Source organism: Dendrobium catenatum, unplaced genomic scaffold (assembly GCF_001605985.2).
Source record: "Dendrobium catenatum unplaced genomic scaffold, ASM160598v2 fragScaff_scaffold_1521, whole genome shotgun sequence".
NCBI classification, from domain to species: domain Eukaryota; kingdom Viridiplantae; phylum Streptophyta; class Magnoliopsida; order Asparagales; family Orchidaceae; genus Dendrobium; species Dendrobium catenatum.
In genome coordinates, this window is record NW_021319983.1 from 442355 (window position 1) to 462545 (window position 20191).

Here is a 20191-nt window from a genome sequence, read left to right on the forward strand (position 1 = left end):
ATCCACCCCTATAACCTCTTGGGCTGCACTTATTTGGGCACCATTTAAAGAGGCATTGCCACTCGAGGGGATTCGAACACGGGTTAGGAGGTTTCCAACCGTATTTTTAGTTTGATGTTTTTCATCTCTCAATATCTAGGGAGAATTATCGATTAATAATAGTCATGAGTTTTATATTAATTTTCCATTTGTGATGATTTTTCATAATGCCTTAACTTTTGTTTTTGTATTATTAATTTTGTGAGCCTTAAATTGTTATCTTTGTATATTATTAATTTTTCGTTAGTGATGGTTTCTCATAATGGCTGGACTTTCTATCTTTGTGTTTTATATTGACTGTCTCTCTTATGTTTAGGAGTGGGGATTTTTTTAGGAAAGATCATCAAATATTCTTATGTTTAGGAGGAGAGATTATTCGGTTCGGACATCGGACACAGCTTACTGTTCAGTACTTCAGAATATCGAGTAATACTTAACTTGGTACTGTGAAGTATTGAGTTTGGTACTTCACAGTACCGAGCAGTATTGAGCTGGGTACTGAGCAGTACCGAACTCAGTACTGCTCTATATTGTAAAGTATTGAGCTTAGTACCGAGTAGGGGGTGATGTGGCGCATTTTCATTGGGCTCCGGACGTTGTCTGGTGTCTGAATTCAATAATTTCCCGTTTAGGAGTGGGGATTTGATGAAGTACTTTCAATATTTTAGGGTTCCCTCATACATTTTGTATCATTGTATAGTATGATTGTTGACTCAATAAATAGTTGAAGGATGTTGATATTTTAAATTTTTTATATGAGAATCCTTAAAATTGTCTGGTTAAAGGATTCTGATAAATTAGAGATGAAAACCTTGTTTAGGAGGTTTATTTAGGCTTGGTTTGGTAAAATTTTTAATGTTATTTTTTGTTGCTCTGAATAAATTTTTATATTAAAAATATAATTTAAAAAGTAGTAAGAAAATTGCCTTAAACAATAGGAAATTTTGTATGACAAAAGGTTTCATATACTAATCAAATGCATCAAATAACTCTTAACTTTGGGGTTATTGGAGACAGGGTAGGCTTTGAATTTAATATGATTAAGGTTTTATGTGGGATAGTTTTTTTCCTGTTTTATAAAGATATTATAGGTAAAATAATTATTTAAAATTGTTATAGAAAGTAATTTTTAAAATAATTAAAAAATAATAGTCAAATAGAAAATATGATGACAGTTTAAAAAGCAAGAAAGTTGTTTCAAATGAAGCTTAAATTATTCATTAATATGTTCATAATCATCCAACTTGAAGATATTTGTTAGGTCATTATTGATGTCTCCTACAGTTGTAGGATAATATATTATTATTATTATATTTGATAGCTGCGAACATAATCTGTATTGTGAAGGCCTCATTGCATTGATCATTATTGTAATTGTAATTTTATTGATGCGAATCACTCTTATTTTGATATATGATTCATCATAGAGAAGCCTGAGGCTTTCAATCATTCTTATAAGCCAAAAATATATTTGGACTATGTAATTTTAAAATCACCTATACTAAATGCTAACTGAAATTAAATGGATATTACAATAAAACTAATCAACATGCATATGCAAGTTAATTATGTATTTCAATAAAACTTTAGTTCAGTATTTTAAAACTTAGAGCCTTTTAGAATTTCAAGTGAATCCTTCATAGATCAGTAAATAATTGTGTTAATATAAATAATTAAATAAGACAAAGGTTATTCTAAAGCAAGTGGATGAATAATAAATACTAATATCAATATATCTCTTGCATATTACAAGCACAAACAATTAACCATCTTAACTAATCTAAGTCATTTAAATAGTAAAATCAAATTTTTATATAAGATTAAATGATGGTAGAAGTGAGAGCATACAAATTGAGTACAAGTATATGACAAATAGAATTACAGCTTGTAAAGAATTTCTAAGCGATATTATCAATATAAAAATGCAAAACATCAAACCAAATGAGTAACGAAGAAGCTAAATGATTCTAATAAAAAAATAAAAATAAAAATAAAAAAGAAGCTAAATGATTCTATTTATAAGGAAATGGATGAAATGAAATGTATGTGGGTCAACATCTAATAATCAATATATACGCCTAAATAACCTCTCTCCTCTCATAGACTAATTATTCTATGCGGATACCGGACGAAAAAATTGTACGGATTTGATGCACTTTTACTGTCCTTTTATTGCGTTTTTGTAAAATGACAGAAAAAAAACAGCAAATATTTAATAAATAATTGAATATTTGTTGTGCTTTTGCAAAAGAGCAGTAAAATTACAATAAAAATACATTCATAATTAAATATTTACTGTCCTTTTACAAAAGCGCAACAAAAGGACAGCAAAAAAGCATCAAATCTGAATGTAGATGACGGTTCTCTCCATTCGGTGTCCGCACAAAATAATTTCTCCCTCTTCATAAGCCAATGAAAAAAACTTACAGAAACTATAAAGCTGATCACATAAGAATTTGAGTAGAAATAATTTCAATGGGATAAATGTTTGACAAAGATTACAAGTTGATACAACGATAAAAAAATTCACATAAAAAGAAGAAAAAAGAACATGCCAAAACTTTGCCTTGGGGGTAAGAGAAAGGAAGGAGGGAAGCTTGGTTACAAATTCTAATCTGCTTCACGGTGTAAAATATTTTGGATGTTAATTGAACCATAAGGAAGGCTCTAAATCCTGTTCTAGATTCTGGAGTATACACAAGAGGCTGGAGATTGCTCGCTTCAGAAATTCAATTTCAAATCTGAAAGATCATCCATTGGAATTTCCAAGCCCACTAAATCATGGTCTTGCAGTGCATCTTCATCAACATTCAACCAAGAACCAATATCTTGGCCTTGTACATCTAATTCATCAATGTTCATTCCATTTAGCGGCAAGTTGGTAAAAATGGAATCTTCTAAATCTTTAGGTAAATCTGAAGTAACAACATTGGAAGGCTTGGATTCATTTCTGTTCATATTAAAGCCTCCATTATTAGAAGAAGAAAGCCGCCCTGACGTCGATAAGCCTGGTTCAGAAGGCCTGCCAAGACCATTTCCGGAGGTTGATAATTGAGCAATCTTTTGCTTTGGTTTTGTCTTTGTTTTGCGTTCACCTCTGCTGCCACTTAATGAGGGACGCCCAGCTTTAGCACCTGGGTTTTTTACTAGTGTATCCCTACTATGATCCTTATCTTTATCACTCTTCTTCCATTTTGATCCAACAGGAATCGTGTTATAAGGACTTGAAGCAGCTCTTGAAGCGGCACTTGTAACGACATCATCAAGTAAAACCTCTTTCTTCTTCCCTCTATTAGAAAACGGGTCATTTTTACCAAATGGTTGATCTGGTATGTTAGAGGGGCCTTGAAATGGAACGAATTGACCCCTGTCAGACTTGTGTCCATGTCTCTCAGCGTTATTTGATGTTAAACCTGAATAGAGAACATAAGAAGCAGTAATTGAGGAGAGATTTTGACATGTAATCCGTATACTAACCAGAGAAAGATTAGTCCCAAATATTTTATACAACAACAATAACATCAAGCCTTTATCCCACTATGTGGGATCGGCTACATGAATCCTTTTTCTTCATTGTGTCCTATTAAACGTCAAATTCTCGTTTAAATCTAATAAAGAAATGTCATTTATAATATTTTCTAACCAAGTCTTTTTAGGTTTGTCTCTAACTTTCTTAACATAAGTCAAATCTAATACCTCTACTAACCGGGCCATCGGAAGGGCATCGTTTTATGTGACGAAAACATCTAAGGCGACTCTCTAATCTTATCTTTTACTGGAGCTTCTCCAACCTTTTCACGTATATGCTCATTTCGTATCCTATCTCTAAGGGTAAAACCACTCTTCCACCTGAGCATCCTCATCTCTGCCACACTTAACTTAGTATTATGCTTCTCTTTTAATGGCCAACATTCGGTACCATAAAGCATTGCAGTCCTAAGTATTTTATATTAAACAAAAAAAAAAAGAGATTATAAAATCAAGACTATATTATGATCTTATTTGGAAGTCTTAAGTTAAAGGTAATCATAGGATTACAACAAGCTTATTAGAAACAATTTTACAATAAAAATTTTAATAAACAAGCTCATACCATCCAAATATCTTGTCTCTATGCCGTGCTGCAACACTGAGAACAGCATATCTCGCATTGGAGGTTCACTGAAGCAGCTCTGACCAGTTTCCTCAAACTTCTGACATCTGATTAAAGTCCGTTTTGCAAAGTCCATGGCAAGCTGCTTTGAAATCTTGCTGACACCACTTTTATGGCTTGAGCCATGGCTTCCTCGACCACCCTAACACATAGGTTAACTCAAAGAATTAAATGCCCATAATAGATTAGTTTTTCAATAGAAAGCCAAACATTCTGAAAACGAAGTGCATTATGCAGATATTAAAAAGAATCCTTTCCAGTAGCATAATTTAAAGGGAAATCAGCTCCCAACTAGTTCATGGAATTATGCAGTGTAAAGAGAGAAAACACTTGGACCATGTCATAAAATTGCACAAAAAAATTTGCAGAAAATTGGAGACCTCAAGAAATTTCCAGAAAGCGCCATTTCAGTACAGATGCATTTTGGACAAACACTTGGACCTGACAATACACTGAAGCACTGCATTTGGCATGTCAACGCACAACGCTCATCCAAAACAAAGATTAAAATTAGACATGTTCAGGATATTCTTAATGCCACTAAAAACACAAATAACCCACATTTACTGTGTTGAATTGTAAACTATATATTGCTAAAAAAATTTCATTCCTGCAATTATATAAGTTTTTTTTGCTGAGTAAGGTACTATCTTCTATAAAAAAGGTAATCTCATGCAATTTTTCAAAGATTTATCATTTTTCATACCCATATATTTTATCCCAGCCCCTTTTACAAGTCCCCGATAAGCAGCAAACATCATAAGAATCAGATAATGTACTACACTTGAGTGACATATCCATTAAACATAAAAATTACATAATCTGATAAAACATAAGTAACCTCTTTAGAAAGAAGAAAGGGGATGATTACCGTCAGTTTTTTATAAGCCATTTCAACAAGTTTATGCATAGCAAGCTGCTCAATCTTCCTGTAAACAGAAGTACAGAGAATTTCATTCCAATATTTTATAGCTGAAGAACAGAATTTAGAAGACAGATACATATATGTATACCTCTCTTGAACTTCCTTCACTCCATGAAGAGCCTTTTCTAAATTATACAGCTGGCTTTTTATCTTCCTCACCTACAAGAGAAATGAATGCCAGCACATCAAATTTAGCACTTGAGAATACCAACAATAAAATACATGAGATTTAGACCACTGCCACCAACAAGAACATATACAAGATTTCTTCATCAAGTGGTTATCAGCAAACATGACACCTAGAAAGCCAGCCCCAAAAAGTTTGTGATAATGATGATGATGATGATGGTGTGGGGACAGCGGATAACAAAAGAGGGTTTACTTTATATATGTATAAAATTCATTTAACATTGTATAATAGAAAAAGTAAGATGCCTTTTGATTCAATCATGTTGTAATAGCCAAATGAACCTTTATTAATTACAAAAATTGAGTACAAATAACAACATATTGAAGAGAAATACATTAGCAAGCACAAGAGATTCAGATAGTATTTTGAACTACAATAAAAAGTGAATGACAAGTAAAAATGCAAGCATTTCATAAATATAATAAATTACACAAAGCAACAGAATTAAAATATGTAGCACCTGTTGAAAGAACCTCATTTTGAGATCAGATATAACTTTATCAATTTCTTCATCTTCACCCTCAGCTAGACCAGGCTGTAAAAACCAAGAAATACATAACTTAAAATAACAAATACTAAAAAGCTAGAACCAGGAAAATGCTTACAAGTGCACAAAGTAAATGACAAGTTTTATACAACCAAAATATATTAAATTCAACGCCAAACCACTTCAAAGAAGCGTGCATACCGTGGAGAACAATGTGTAATATAATGCTTAAAATATGGATCTACCTTCTCATCAAATGTGCACATGAAAATGCAAGCATATAATGGCTCTAGCCATTTAAATTTGTCATAAACTTGCTGATATTATCCAAAATGGAAGAAAGTAAACATAGATAGACACTGGGAATACGTAGCTTATCAACATTATAAAAGATACAAAAGATGCAAAACAAAAAATAGCAAAAGCAATATCATAGACCGGTCTAAGATGGCAAGGGTTAGGGTTATGTGATGTTTTGCTATTTTTGAATTTTCTCTTAGGTGTTTTGGGCTCTATCCGCCGGCTAGAGATTGGGAGAACCGGATCTTCCTCTCGAATTGAAGATCCATTGTATCTTGCTTGTTTTCTTCTATTTTTCATCTATTATGAAATTTTCCTAATGTTTTGCCAAGGGATTTATCTCAAAATCTGCTTGAATCTTGCTAAATTCTAAATTTCATTCAAGGCTTCTCGATTCCTGCACTTGTTTCCTATCAAATTAATATCATAGCACTTTCTCGGACGGAAAAATAAGTTTTTGTCGTTGCTTCTGTAATTGGAACCTAGATCCAATTAATGGCAGCAAAGAAGATGTCTGCATAGGAAGGCGAGATGAAATAACTCAAGGCCGAAGTATAAGAAAAATATTTTGGGGTGGAGGAAAGACTCTTGGCCATCGAGAACCGCTTCGAGAACTTTGAAGAGATGATGACAAAGAGGCTTGAGATGCAATCAAAAGCATCACCGGCGATGCCTAGGGTAGAATCACGAGGAAAGGAGATCCAGGAGGATGGCAATGAATTAAAAAGTGTTTTCCATCGAGGACCGTCACATGGAGCCCCGTTGGTGGGTGGATCGGGTTATTTCGATGAGAGGAGAGCAAGGAGGAAGGATGCCGACCCTTTTGGGAGATTATCTGGGCATGGGGAGAGGTTGAATGGAGAAGGGCATGGTTGGGGAAGATACCAATTGAGTATGGATGCGAGGGCAAGGAAGCTAAAGATGCCGGTCATTGAAGGGGAGGGTGCTCATGGTTCAGAGTAGCGGATGGAATGTTACTTTGCCATCTATGGGCTGACAAAAGGGGAAAAATTCATGGTAGCAAGTCTATGTTTGGAAGGAAAAGCTCGAGCATAGTTTCAAACTTTCAATGGAGGAAGGCTAGGTATCCGATGTACTCATGGGGAGAATTTAAGGAGTACTTGTTGGAACATTTTCTAACTATCCAAGAAGAAAACCTCCACGAGCAGTTTTATGCCCTAACTCAAGAAGGGACTATTATGAAATTTTGGGAGAAGTTTGAGTGTTGTCAAGGAGATTGAGGTGAATCTCTAAGGATGGACTGGAGGGGAATTCCATGAAGGGGCTTAGGGAGGACATCTGGGCAAAGTTAGGGTATTGAGGCCTAGGGTGCTCAGAGAGACAATGGAGCTTTCTCAGAGGGTGGAGGAAAAATATAGGAGGGAAAAGGCCAAAAGAAGCAACATTATGGGAGGGGCCTACCGAAGTACCTCTACTACTTTAGCACCTAGATCCCAGACAATATCCTCCTAAAGAGAAGCTCCTAGGGAGAAGAGCGGTGGAATTCGCACGGGGGGCAACTTCAAGCGACTCACAGAGGTCGAGGAGTAGGATAAGCGGGCAAAAGGGTTATGTTTCAAATGCGATGAGAAGTACACACTGGGGCATAGGTGTAAGGACCGAACTCTTCAGGTTCTCACCATCTATGATGATGAGGAAGCTAAGGAGGGAGGTGGGAGGGAGGTATCGACAGAGGAGGACAAGCAATATTTGAGTATGGTTGAGGTCTCCTTGAACTCAGTAGTAAGATTCACCTCGAATCACACTATGAAATTGAAAGGATAAATAATTGACAAGGAAGTAGTAGTGCTGGTAGATAGTAGGGCCACCCACAATTTCATCTCCAACCAGGTCGTAGATCAATGGGATTAAAACTAGTAGACACGGGATGCTATGGGGTCATGATGGGGATGGGGAAGATGGAGATAGGTAGAGGGTTGTATAGGGGAGTAGTCTTGACCATACTAGGGATCCAGGTGAGGGAGGATTTTCTTCCCTTGGAGCTGGGGAGCATTGATGTCATCCTGGAAATGATCTGGCTGCAAACATTGGGTAATTATAAGGTGAATTAGGGGATGCTGACAATGGAGCTGATGGTGGAAGAGAGAAGGATGTTGATTAAAAGAGATGCAGGACTCTCTAAAGCCATGGTGTCGCTAAAAAGCATAGCAAGAACCATACAGGAGGTGGGAGGAGGATTTCTAGTGGAGCTACATAGCTTGGAGGGGATCATAGGAGAGGAAGGAGGGGACATCCCTCTTTTCGTGCAGCTAGTTCTACAACAATTCGGGGATATTTTCTAGCCACCTCAGGGATTGCCACCATAGAGGGGACAGAAGCATGCCATCATATTGAGGGAGGGGGTCTCACCGATTAATGTTAGACCTTACCGCTACCCACAGATCCAGAATGATGAGATTGAGAAGTTGATCCGAAAGATGTTGGATGCAAGATCATCAAGTTGAGTGTTAGCACTTTCTCTAGTCCAGCTCTACTAGTTAAAAAGAAATGATGGAAATAGGAGATTTTGCGTGGACTACTGGGCTCTGAATATGGAGACAATGCCAAACAAGTTTCCTATTCCAATGATAGATGAGTTGCTAGATGAGCTTTGTGGAGCGGCAGTATTCATGAAGGTAGACCTGAAGTCCGAATACCACTAGATCCGAATGAGAGAGGAGGACATTTCGAAGATAGCATACAAGACACACTAGAGACACTATGAACTCTTGGTGATGCCATTTGGTCTCACCAATGCCCTTGGTACTTTTCAGTCCCTTAAAAATAAGGTGCTCCGACCTTGCCTCAGGATGTTTGTTCTAATTTTTTTTATGACATCTTGGTGTATAGCAAGTTCGGTGAGGAGCAGTTGGAGCATCTTAGAGGTGTTGTGAAAGCACCAGTTGAGGGCTAATATGAAGAAATGCTATTTTTCTCAGGCAAGTGTGTAGTATTTGGGGCACGTGGTATCCCAGGAATGAGTGGCCGCTAACCAAGCCAAAATTGAGGCAATGCTGAAATGACCTCTGCATAAAAACATGATGGAGCTAAGGGGCTTCCTAGGATTGACAAGGTACTACATGAGTTTTGTGAAGGGATACATCACCATTGTTTGACCTCTGACAAAGCAGCTAAATAAGGACAGTTTCTTGTGGGGAGAGGCAGCCATTCAAGCCTTTGAGAGATTGAAGATCTCCATGACCACGGTTCTGATTCCTAGCACTACTTAATTTCAGCCAAATGTTTGTGGTGGAAACTGATGGCTCTGGATATGGGTTGGAGGTAGTGCTCATGCAAAATCACAGACCCATAGCCTACTTCAACCCAATGTTTAAAATTGCGTATTCGGATATTGAGGCGTTTTTCATTCGTGAGGCGAGGCGTAAGCCTCAAGGCGTTTTGAGGCGTAAGCCTCAAAATCAAAAGATTGCGTAAACATAAAATGATAAATTTTTTATATACTAATGAGTGAATATATAAAACATAAAAAAACATAAGATATTAAGTGAAATCAAAATATCCCAATAATAAGACAACATGAAATATAGTTCAACTCAAAATTCTATCTTTCCCAAATCTCAGTATTCTTTTCATTAACATATAATTCTAATTTCTAAAAATAAATAGCAATGACATATCACATAAGAACTCATAAGTCATCAACGCTGTCATCACTAAGGGGTTCTTCATTTGAATCATCATTATGATGAACTGCTCTCTCCCCTTCCTCCTCTCCTATAGAATCCAATGTCGGGCATTTACTTCAAGATTTATGTAAGTTTTAATATATCTAGTGTGAGGCGTAAGCCTCATGCCAGTGAGGCGAGGCGGGCCTTAAGCCGGGCCTCAACCAAGTTGAGGCGCAAGCCTTATAACAAAAACTCGAGGCGTAAGCATCGAGGCATTTTTTACTGGAATTGCGCAAAGGCGGGCCTCAAGGCGAGCCTCATATTGCGCAATTTTAAACCATGCTTCAACCATGTGTTGACAGCCAGAGCTAGAATAAAGATAGTCTATGAGAGGGAATTGATGGCCATTGTATTAGCTATTCAAAAGTGGGAGCCATACTTGTTGGGCCGCATTTCATCGTCAGGACTGACCAGTGGAGTTTGAAGTACTTACTAAAGCAAAGGACGGTGGCCAAGGAGCATCAGAGAGGGCTGTCAAAGTTGTTATGCTATGATTTTGAGATCTAATATAGGCCAGGACTGGAGAATAAAGCGGCTGATGCCTTATCGAGATGTATGGAGGAGCTCCAAGATATAGTTATTTCGATACCGCTGATGTTGGGTTGGAGGGCTATTAAGAAAGAAAGTGTGCAAAACAAGGTGTTAAAAAAGATCAGAGAGAATCTGCTGAAAGAATAAGAGTAGCTATCCTGGCTATTCAGTAGATGGGGAGAGATTTCTATACCAAAGGAGGTTTTTGTTGCCACAAACCTCAATTCATATTTCGCACTTATTACAGGAGTTTCACGGGAGCGTAGTTGGGGGTCACTCTAGTGTACAAAAGACATATAGGAAACTAGCTGCTGAATTATATTAGAAGGGGATGCACAAGGATACAAGGGAGATGGTGACCAATTGTGAGGTTTTTCATAGGAATAAATATATGACTATGGCTCCTAGGGGGCTAAAATAGCCTTTGGCGCTTTCAGATAGAGAGGGGGAAGAGGCCTTTATGAATTTCATAGACGGACTACCCCAATCGAAGAGGTTTATAATTATCCTGCGGGTGGTTGACAAACTAAGCAAATATGCTCATTTCATTACTCTATGACATCCGTATATGACAGTAATAGTGGCATCGACTTTCATTAGAGACGTGGTCAAATTACACTGGATATTAGAGTCTCTAGTGTCCGATCGAGACAATGTGTTCATCGGTCACTTTTGGAGAGAGTTGTTCAGGTTGCAGGGGACCGTGCTAAAAAAGAGCACCTCTTACCACCCTCAAACTGATGGGCAGACGTAGGTGGTCAACAAGAACTTGGAGACATATCTATCATGCTTCTCTACAAAGACACCTCAGCTGTGGGCTAAGTGGCTAACATGGGCAGAATACTAGTGCAACACTTCATACCATTCGACGCCCTAAATGACTCCTTTCAAAGTGTTGTATGGCAAGGGATCCATCTCACTTGGTGCACTTTGGGCAGAGTAGCATATCAGTCTTTTCAGTGGAGCGGTACTTGGAAGAGAGGGATAGGATACTAGAGGAATTGAAAAAAATATCTTTTGAGAGCCCAGCATATTATGAAAAGGCAGGCTGATGGGCATAAAAAAAGACATTCAGTTTGAGGCAAGGGTAGGGTGTATTTGAAGCTTCGTCCCTACAAGTAGTGGATAGTGGTGAGTAAGAGGAATGAGAAGCTGGCTCCACGGTACTTTGAACCTTTTGAGATAAAGAAGAGGATCAGAGCAGTGGTGTATCGATTGAAGCTACCTCCAACCGCGACCATACATCAGATATTTCACGTGTCATAGCTAAGGAGAGCTATAGGAGATCACACCGCCATTGTAGAGTTACCAGAGACGTTGAAAGAGAACTTGGAGGTGGCCTTGGAACCCCTGGAGTTGGTAGGAGTACGACAGTACGACAGGGGGAGGCAGGAAGTAAAGAAGTGCTGATTAAGGGGAAAAACCAGCCTAAGTACGAGGCTACCTGGGAGTCGTGTAAGCAAATGAAACATCAATTTTTGTCCTTCCACCTTAAGGACAACATGATTCTTTGACGGGGGGTATTGATAGACCAGTCAAAGATAGACTGGTCAAGCCGGCCCAAAACCAGGGTCGGCTCATGGTTTATTCTAGGAGGACTACAAGAGCCATCGGCATCCTTGTAGGGCCCATGCCTTGATGGTAATTTTAAATTGGAGGGGGCAGTTTAGGAGGGAAATTAGTCTGAAAAGGGTTGTTTAGTAATTATGCTTTTATTTATATTCTTTAAATAAGAGGACAAGGTTTAGGGTTAAGGTTATGTGATGTTTTGCAATTTTTGAGTTTTCTCTTAGGTGTTTTGGGCGGGCTCTAGCTGCCGGCTAGAGATTGGGAGAGTCGGATCTTCCTCTCGAATTGAAGATCTATTATATTTTGATTGTTTTCTTCTACTTTTCATCTATTATCAAGTTTCCCTAGTATTTTCCCAAGAGATTTATCTCAAAATCTGCTTAAATCTTGCTGAAATTCTAAATTTCAGCCAAGGCTTTCTCAATTCCTGCACTTGTTTCCTATCACAATAGTACAATAGAAAAAAAAAATACAAGGGAAAGGGAAGAAAGCTAAAATTAAAAGCATTGGCGTCATTTCAACTGAAAGTGATTCTTGAAATAAAAGTCTATCACAAATGAAAGAACAATTTAAAACTCACCGTAATTTCAGTTCATACTACATGGATATCAGCATGCCTTTGCAATGAATATCATATACAATTCATACGATGCAACACTCCTATATATTCTTTAATAAAAAGGGCCTCCGAACAGTCAACGAATGATAAAGAAATAGGGATATATCAATTATCATAAGACCGATTAAAGGTGACGCAACAAAACTGAAATAATGCAGAAGGACCCAAAAAGTAAAGCATCTGCAGACCACATACCACTAAATCTGGATATATGCCAATACTGTGCAGCTCCATCAAGATTCTATCATTCAAAGGCATATGTTCGAACAGGCCATACTCAGAAAGAGCCCCAACATCTAAATGTTCTGAAACACCATTCTCCTGAAACAGAGGACCGCCGGATATTGAGGTTTGGATAACCGATGTTCCGCGGTTGCTGTGGGCTGCAAAGCCATTGCAAGATTTAACATCTGCTGCACAATTCTTCTGATTTTTGTAATCTAAATCCAACTCAAAGTCAGATTTGACGGCACCTAACTCCAACTCATTTTCAAGATAGCAATTTGCACCATATGTCGAACAATCACTTGCAAGTTGTAAGAGCAACCCTTCTTGTTCAATACAGCAGTTAGAACCATCAGTTCCATCTTCCATAATTAAAGCAGACAGAAGTCTTTGAGAAAGCGGAATAATCCTATCAAACCAATTTTCTGTTTCTGTCTTTCTAGACGCCTCTTTAGGTTGCATTTGATCATCCACTGAGCAAAAAGTCTCAGTAAAGCTATTCGTCCCAAGAATGTTTGCTTCGGTTGAATGAATTGATGAAGCTGCTCCACAAAATACGTTTCCCTAAACATATAGAAACAATGTTACTTCAAAGAAGAAGCATAGAAAAAAAGAAGCAAAAATCAAAGAAGTTCCATTAAACTTGTAATACCAAAGAAGATGATTTTTAAGGGTTCTCCCAAACAAGATTATTATAAAAGAAAATGCATTTTTTTCTACCTTTACATTGTGCTCAGTATCTAGCATACTGGATAAACTTCCATCCAGTTCTTCTGCAAATTTAATCTACACGGTTTCAAACAAGCAAAAGTTACTAACCGTCAACATTTCCATACTACCGAAACAAAGTATACAAAAATACTTACCTGATGTTTCACAAATGTTAAATCCTCTGAGCTAATATAAGAAAATACTGTTTCCATTGACTTCCAAAATGAACTAGAACAACTGTTATCTGCAGATTAGGATGAATTCAATAGTGTAAAATATTTTTAAGTTGAACACTATGATGTAAAACACCAGAGGATACACACAGCTAGAGTTCCGAGTAGCATTTACAGCTGTTAACAATTCTTCACGGTCATCATCTGGTTCACCTATAGAAACATTATTCAAGCAAACAGAAGATTCATGTTTTAATGATTAGCAGAGAATGCTAATATACAATGATTGGAAGGAAAATAGGGAATAAAGGCAGTATCACCTATCAAATCTGATGGACCACAGTGTATACTTGGCATAGGACGACCATAAGCCTTTCTATCAGAAACCTTCTTCGATGGAGGACGGCCAACCCTACTGCAGGAAAATTCAGCATGTTTAAACAGCAAAAAATAAAAACTGTGATCAAGGAATTCGGTTTAAAAATGCAAAATGTTCAGAACCTTTCACTCCTATCAGGAGCAGGCCTGCCATTTTTGAGTGGCTTAATGGCGTCTGCATTCTCTTGCTTTTCTTTTGTTAATGACAAGGATGCCTTTGACAGAGTTGACCCTCTACCACTTCTGCCCTGCCTCCGTACACCATCTCCAATTTCTTCTTTTGTACGAATCTTGTTCTTTTTCATAGGTAAACTGAAATCCGACACTTTAAGAGGCACATTTGGATGCCCATCCTCTACCTCACAATTATCTCCTCCTTTCTCTCTTTTATTCTCAATAACACCTGATTCCTCACTTTCTGATAATCCAGCAGGAGAAGGAACATTTTCGAGCCTAATTTTCAACTGATGACTGCCATTAGCAGCCACCCTTGAATTTAAGGAGCTGCCAGAATCCACAGATGATAGCCTAGCTCCAACATCAGGAGCAACAAAACCTTCAGAAAAAGCTTGAACATCATCAAAATTTGACACAGGAGAAACCACATTTGCCCTTCTTGTGCGGGATATCTTTTGGGGCCGTTGACCCACCCATTGAGTAACAGGTGGTGATGATGATCCTGTAGGCAATGGGCGTTTCCGATTGACAGGGCTGCTCAAAGGTTGCACTTTGTTCAAACACGCGGAATGCTCCCATCCTTCAATACCTCCAGATAAACGGGGATAATTCGGTGCACCGACTGAAGTGCCAGAACCAGTTCGTGGTGCCCTAGAGGCTTTGCCTTTTGCTAGAGGACTTTGACTTTCTGGTTGAGCATCCTCACGGTTATTTAACCTGAAATTCAAGTAAAGCATTCATGCTGAGAAATAAAATAGATAAGGCATAATAAAGAAATCCAATCTACACAAATCAATGCAAGCTGAGACCTTTCACATTTTTTCTGCCATTTGGTTTTATGGGGCTACTGTACTTTTTAAATTTCTAACATTTAACAATCAGATTTGAAGGGTGAACGAATTCTATTAACTAGCATTAGCACCTAATCCTTCTTACACGAAGAAACAAACCTCAGCTAGCCAGACTACAAGATATACTACTTTTATTTCATGCCAACTTAAAAAGATAAAACTTTGATTGACTTTAAAGAAGACATAAAATCCACCATAATTTGTTCTAAACAGATGACTACTTATTACTTAAAGTCTAATAAACAAAAATATGCGAAGAGTCAACACTTTGGCAAATTATGTTAACATAAACCGGTAAATAGAATGGGAAGTATGCTCACAATACATAACTATTTACAAACTGAAAAATGAAAAATGAGATTCATGCTTAGGAGAACTAAGAAAAAGATGCACAGAGCATCTCGTTGTCTTCTAGAAAGGCGGTGCATGCTAAAATGTATCCCACCAACTAAAAATCTTACAAGTACAACATCATTAACCTAGATAATTTAGCTTTCACAAGACAATACAGTAGGGGATAGAAATGCTGAAAGCACATATGAAAAATAATGAAACAAATAAATTAAACAATGCTTACTTGTTGCTTCCCTTAGCCATGATCCTCTCCTTGTCAAGTCCAATAATGCGATCCCTTCGATCAGTTGGAAGAGATCCATTCTCCAGTTCAGTCCTGGTCATTCCGCGAGAGCTATTACCAGATAGCTGAGAATTGTTGTCAATCTTGCTACTTCCAACAACTCCGTTAGCCGATCCACTCCTGCATGATTGGTTAAATAATGTAATCAGAACTATCTCAAACTATATTGACTAGCGCTTTAATGTAGTTCAAAGTTAGATCTGCCATTCAAACAAGAGATTGCCAACACTGCACTCTCTGACACCATGTCAAAGACACTTTAAGGTGTGACAAATTTCTTCACTAAAATAATTTAACATTTATTCAACGCCACTTCAACATAGACAAACTTGTTGGAATGAATTAGAATTTCAACCTAATAAATGTGCTACTACATTTAAGGTTTGATTGATCTGCAAACAAATTCTTCACAGTATTAAACAAGCTCATAATTCCCAATATCAGATAGCAGATTAAAGCACAAGATTCTCCATGAGCCATAGCGCATAGCTCAGCATGCGTTATTTAAAAAATAATGCAAATAAAAGAAAACATAAATAATTATTAATAATCTGACAAATTAAGAGAAATAAATATCCTAGACAAAAAAAAACAAACATACACGGTCAATGCGCTATAATAGGACATAAAATTGTTTTAACATATATGCAATTTAACAATAGACAATCAGATAGAAATATCAACCATCATGACAAACAGAGAAATTAAATTTGCAAACTATGATGGTTGTAGCAATGCATGATATTTGGACAAAATACTAAAATTTGGTGCATGAGTCCAAAAAATAGAAGCATGTTGTTTATAAATCCTACCTCCATCATTTTCATCTCCTAAATCATAATCTTCTTATCAGCATCATAATTATTATGTCATCCACAAATATGCCTGCCTAGATGAAGAATTAATTTATTTTCCTCTAGATCGGTCTTGAATGCTATAGATACTTCAATACACAACACTAGCTTCTGCAAAGAACTCTAGTCAAAACAATTAAACAGAAGCAAGTACCAAACTGAAAAAATAGCACACTATGTAGGATACATAAATAGACATATCATGCTATTTTCTCCCCACACGTCTTGCTATACCAAAAGCATAGGAGATGCAACTCACTAAGCTATGAGCTATGGTATGCACTATTGATAACTATGCCCCTATAGTTTTGAGAAGAAATTGAACAAAAAAATGAGTCGAGTAAAAGCACTTTTATAGTAAATCAGATACATAAAAAATAAAATTATAGGAACAAAGTTTACTTTAACCACACTTTGCAACAAAATAAATAGTAATTTTATTATTATTATTATTATTTCTTGAGGTCAATGTTCCTTAGCCGAATAAATTCAAAACAAAAGTTCCTGTTCCTCCACAAAGGACAGCATCTTTATATATATATATATATATCCACATTCCTGCTCAAATTAGTTTACTCTTTTAATACATTGTGAGATTTTTTCTAATATACTCGATTCAGTTTACTCTGTTGATCCGTTGTGAGCATTTTCCTAATATGCTCAATCAAATATTAAGTTTTGAATCATAATAAATAAAGCGATCGGTGTTCACTGTAACCAAATAACACAATGAAATATTAAAAAAAATGAGACTGGAGTAATGCTTTTCATAAGAGAATCATGCGCTATGTTTGTTGGCCATGCAAGCAAAAACTAAATTTCAAACCCAGTCAACTAGTCAGAAGAAACTATTTGCTTTGTCAAATAAAATTACATATCGAGAATATCTTAATATGAAATGCAACAAATGTGATGACAAAGCATTGAAATTACCTAAATCCATTGCCATCAGGGGGGCGAGAACGGGGCTCGGTATTAGGCCTTGATTGAATTGTATGTTTAAACTCTCTCTCCCCATCTGGAATCCTAGTGCCCATTGTACCGACAGAACGCTTTCGTTTGAGTTTCTTCTCCCATCCATCCCCTCCAGTAGGTAGTCCACGTATCCTGTCTTCACTGGACATTGGTCCCCCATTGCACACCCTAAGCATAGATTTTTCCTTTTCAAAAAGCATGTTTTTATCCTTATCCATGGCTGCACCCTGTCTTGCCGGAATAGAACTCCGACCATCAGACTGAAACAATTAACATAGAAAATTTTAAAACAATGATGATGCCTAAATCTCATTTCATCGCTCAGATGACAAACGAACAAAAAAAAAAGCTCAGAGAAAGAATCTTGAAAAGAAAATGAACAATCTGTGCTTTTAGTTTTAAGAAATACCACCATAACTTAGAGCTCAGTCAACATAAAGCTCAAGAAAAATTATAAAGTGAATAAAGATATCAAAATCGCTGGTAGTACACGAGCAACTTTGAATACTAGAGACATCCCAGAGAAGTCCAAAGGCCTCAAACTTTAGAGCAAGCAAAACATGAAGCCTAATATTTAAAAAAAAATACAAACCCGTACTTCCGCCATAGAAGAGCGAACACGTCTATTTGGAATGGCAAGCTTTGTCCTTTCCTCCTGCCTCACATTGGCAATATCTGAATTGCTCTGATGAATTTGGCTTCCCATCTTCAACAAATTTGAACTACCAGGCTTTTCACTTGTTTGAGCCTCATTGCGAGACCGTCTTTTTGTAACAATGTTACGATATTTATCCAATTTCAAAATGGATTCTTGCAACAACTTTGCTCTGTCCCTGATGACCACAACGATAAACTAGATTTACACATGGAGAAACTGTTTTTTGTAATGAAGAATGATTTTCTACCAAGAAAAAGAGTTTTTTTTTTTCCACAAGCACATAACGACACAGGCAATCTAACAAGGATATCGGATTGAAATTTTGCAATGACTTGGAAAAAATTGAATGATTTCATATAAATGATTTCTAACAGGATAAAAAGAATCTAGTAGAGAATTACCTGGCTCTATTGGACGTCTCTAGCACACTAGCTTTGAAACGCTTCAAGTCCTCCGATGCTATCTGTGGAAGGGTCTTAGACTGCAAGGAACCAAACGAATGTTCCTCAACTGAGACACCAAGGGCCCTTCTTAGCTCCCCTTGGCGGCTGTACTTGAGATTTAGCTCGCTTGTTGAGAAAGGCTCCAGTGGCAAATATTGTGATAATGAAGGGATGTCCAATGATGCAGACGCATTCCTGGATGTACCTGAAGCTGACGCCATCAAGCGATTCTCAAGGCTCTCTCGAAAGCTACCTGACCGCTCCAAACTAGGACTGCTGTAAGAGCCCCTCGGCCCACTTGGATAACCAGAAGCAAAGGCCGGTCCATCCAGACTGCTGGAAGCCAATTCGGCTCTTGTGCTGCCCACCATTTCACACTCCAGCAATCATAACAAATGATGTCCAAATCGAATATCCGTACTCACACTTTCCCAATGAAAGTAATCAAGCGGAGATGGAATATATACAATTGACCGAAATCCTACAACACAACAAATTGAAACTAATGATATACCTAAAACACGCTGACAAGCCCAGTAGACAGACAATAATGGCGGCAATTCAATAAACTGATATTGAATTACACCGTTAAATGATGACAAAACTTGCAGCCAAAAGAGATAGTACAGGCTTCAAAATGGATAGCAGCGGGTAAAAGACGGGGCAAGAGTAAGCTCGGGAGAAAGACAGAGGAATTAAAGACGGTAAAAACCCAAAAGCAGCTCAGTTAACCAAATTGTAAATTTGGCACCAAACGAGCTGTACACCCGATGGCAAATGGGCCAAAAGATCTTGAACTCCCGAGTCAACCCAAGAAGAGAAACAAGATGCAACAATCAGAACACTGAAAACAACAAGAAGATATAGACTAACCAGACAATGCCACAGCCCAAATAAAACGAGTTCCAAGCCCTCACGCCGACCCCGCGACCATAACACACGGTTGCGGAACGCAAAGAATATGCAAAAACGAACTTTTTGAAGAGAAGAAGAGATTGAAGATGGAGATTTAAGGAAGAAAGGGAACCCTAATTAAGGACAGAGCCTAAGAACGGAGCGCGAAAACCTAGCTCGCCCGCACACCTGGGCTATTCCTTAGATTTGCACCATCAACCAGCATTCTCCGGAGAACGGGCTCGGATCAGATCCGAATTCGCCGGCTGAACAGCTAATTTCATGGAAGCGTACGCGTTTGCGAAAGAACAAATGGACTCTCCGAGCCTTCATCGGAGCAGCCCGAATATTAGTGGTGCCTTAAACTCCTAACAGGCTAATAATAACGATAATACTAATAATAGTAATATCATTACTGTTATAACAAAAAATTACGTGCACTATTTATTTAAAAAAATTATAACAAAAAATGAGTTAGAATAATAAATTTAATATTTAAAGTTCTAAAGAAGATAATTTAAATTTATATAAAAGTTATAATTGCAATTAGCAACTTAAACTTTAGAGCAAATGATCATATTGATTGAATATTCAGCTCTTTAGATTTTGATGAGTTACAAGGCATTAGCTTTGTTGCGTCCTAGAGTATTCTCAACGTTAGAAAAACATAAAATTTAACGTCTTAGAATTATAAGAATATTCAACACACAATC

General features: G+C 37.3%; 1 protein-coding gene across 4 annotated transcripts; it reads right to left on the reverse strand.

Moving 5' to 3' along the window:
* Window positions 1-2488: 2488 nt before the first annotated feature.
* LOC110096662 lies at window positions 2489-19838 on the reverse strand. 4 transcript variants are annotated; one of them, XM_028700465.1, is made up of 16 exons: window positions 19668-19838; window positions 18543-19065; window positions 18076-18316; window positions 17442-17743; window positions 15595-15774; window positions 14113-14883; window positions 13932-14026; window positions 13762-13824; window positions 13594-13682; window positions 13448-13513; window positions 12698-13291; window positions 5768-5842; window positions 5206-5276; window positions 5064-5121; window positions 4133-4334; window positions 2489-3452 (listed from the first exon to the last, which is right to left on the reverse strand). In XM_028700465.1, the coding sequence occupies exons 2-16, from the start codon at window positions 18953-18955 to the stop codon at window positions 2761-2763; spliced, it is 3912 nt and encodes a 1303-aa protein (XP_028556298.1). In that variant the 5' UTR covers window positions 18956-19065; window positions 19668-19838; the 3' UTR covers window positions 2489-2760. The 4 variants fall into 4 exon arrangements, with proteins under 4 accessions (XP_028556298.1, XP_020678371.1, XP_020678373.1 ...); XM_020822712.2 differs by having other exon boundaries at window positions 19458-19838; XM_020822714.2 differs by having other exon boundaries at window positions 18082-18316; window positions 18543-19838.
* Between the last annotated feature and the right edge of the window lie 353 nt (window positions 19839-20191).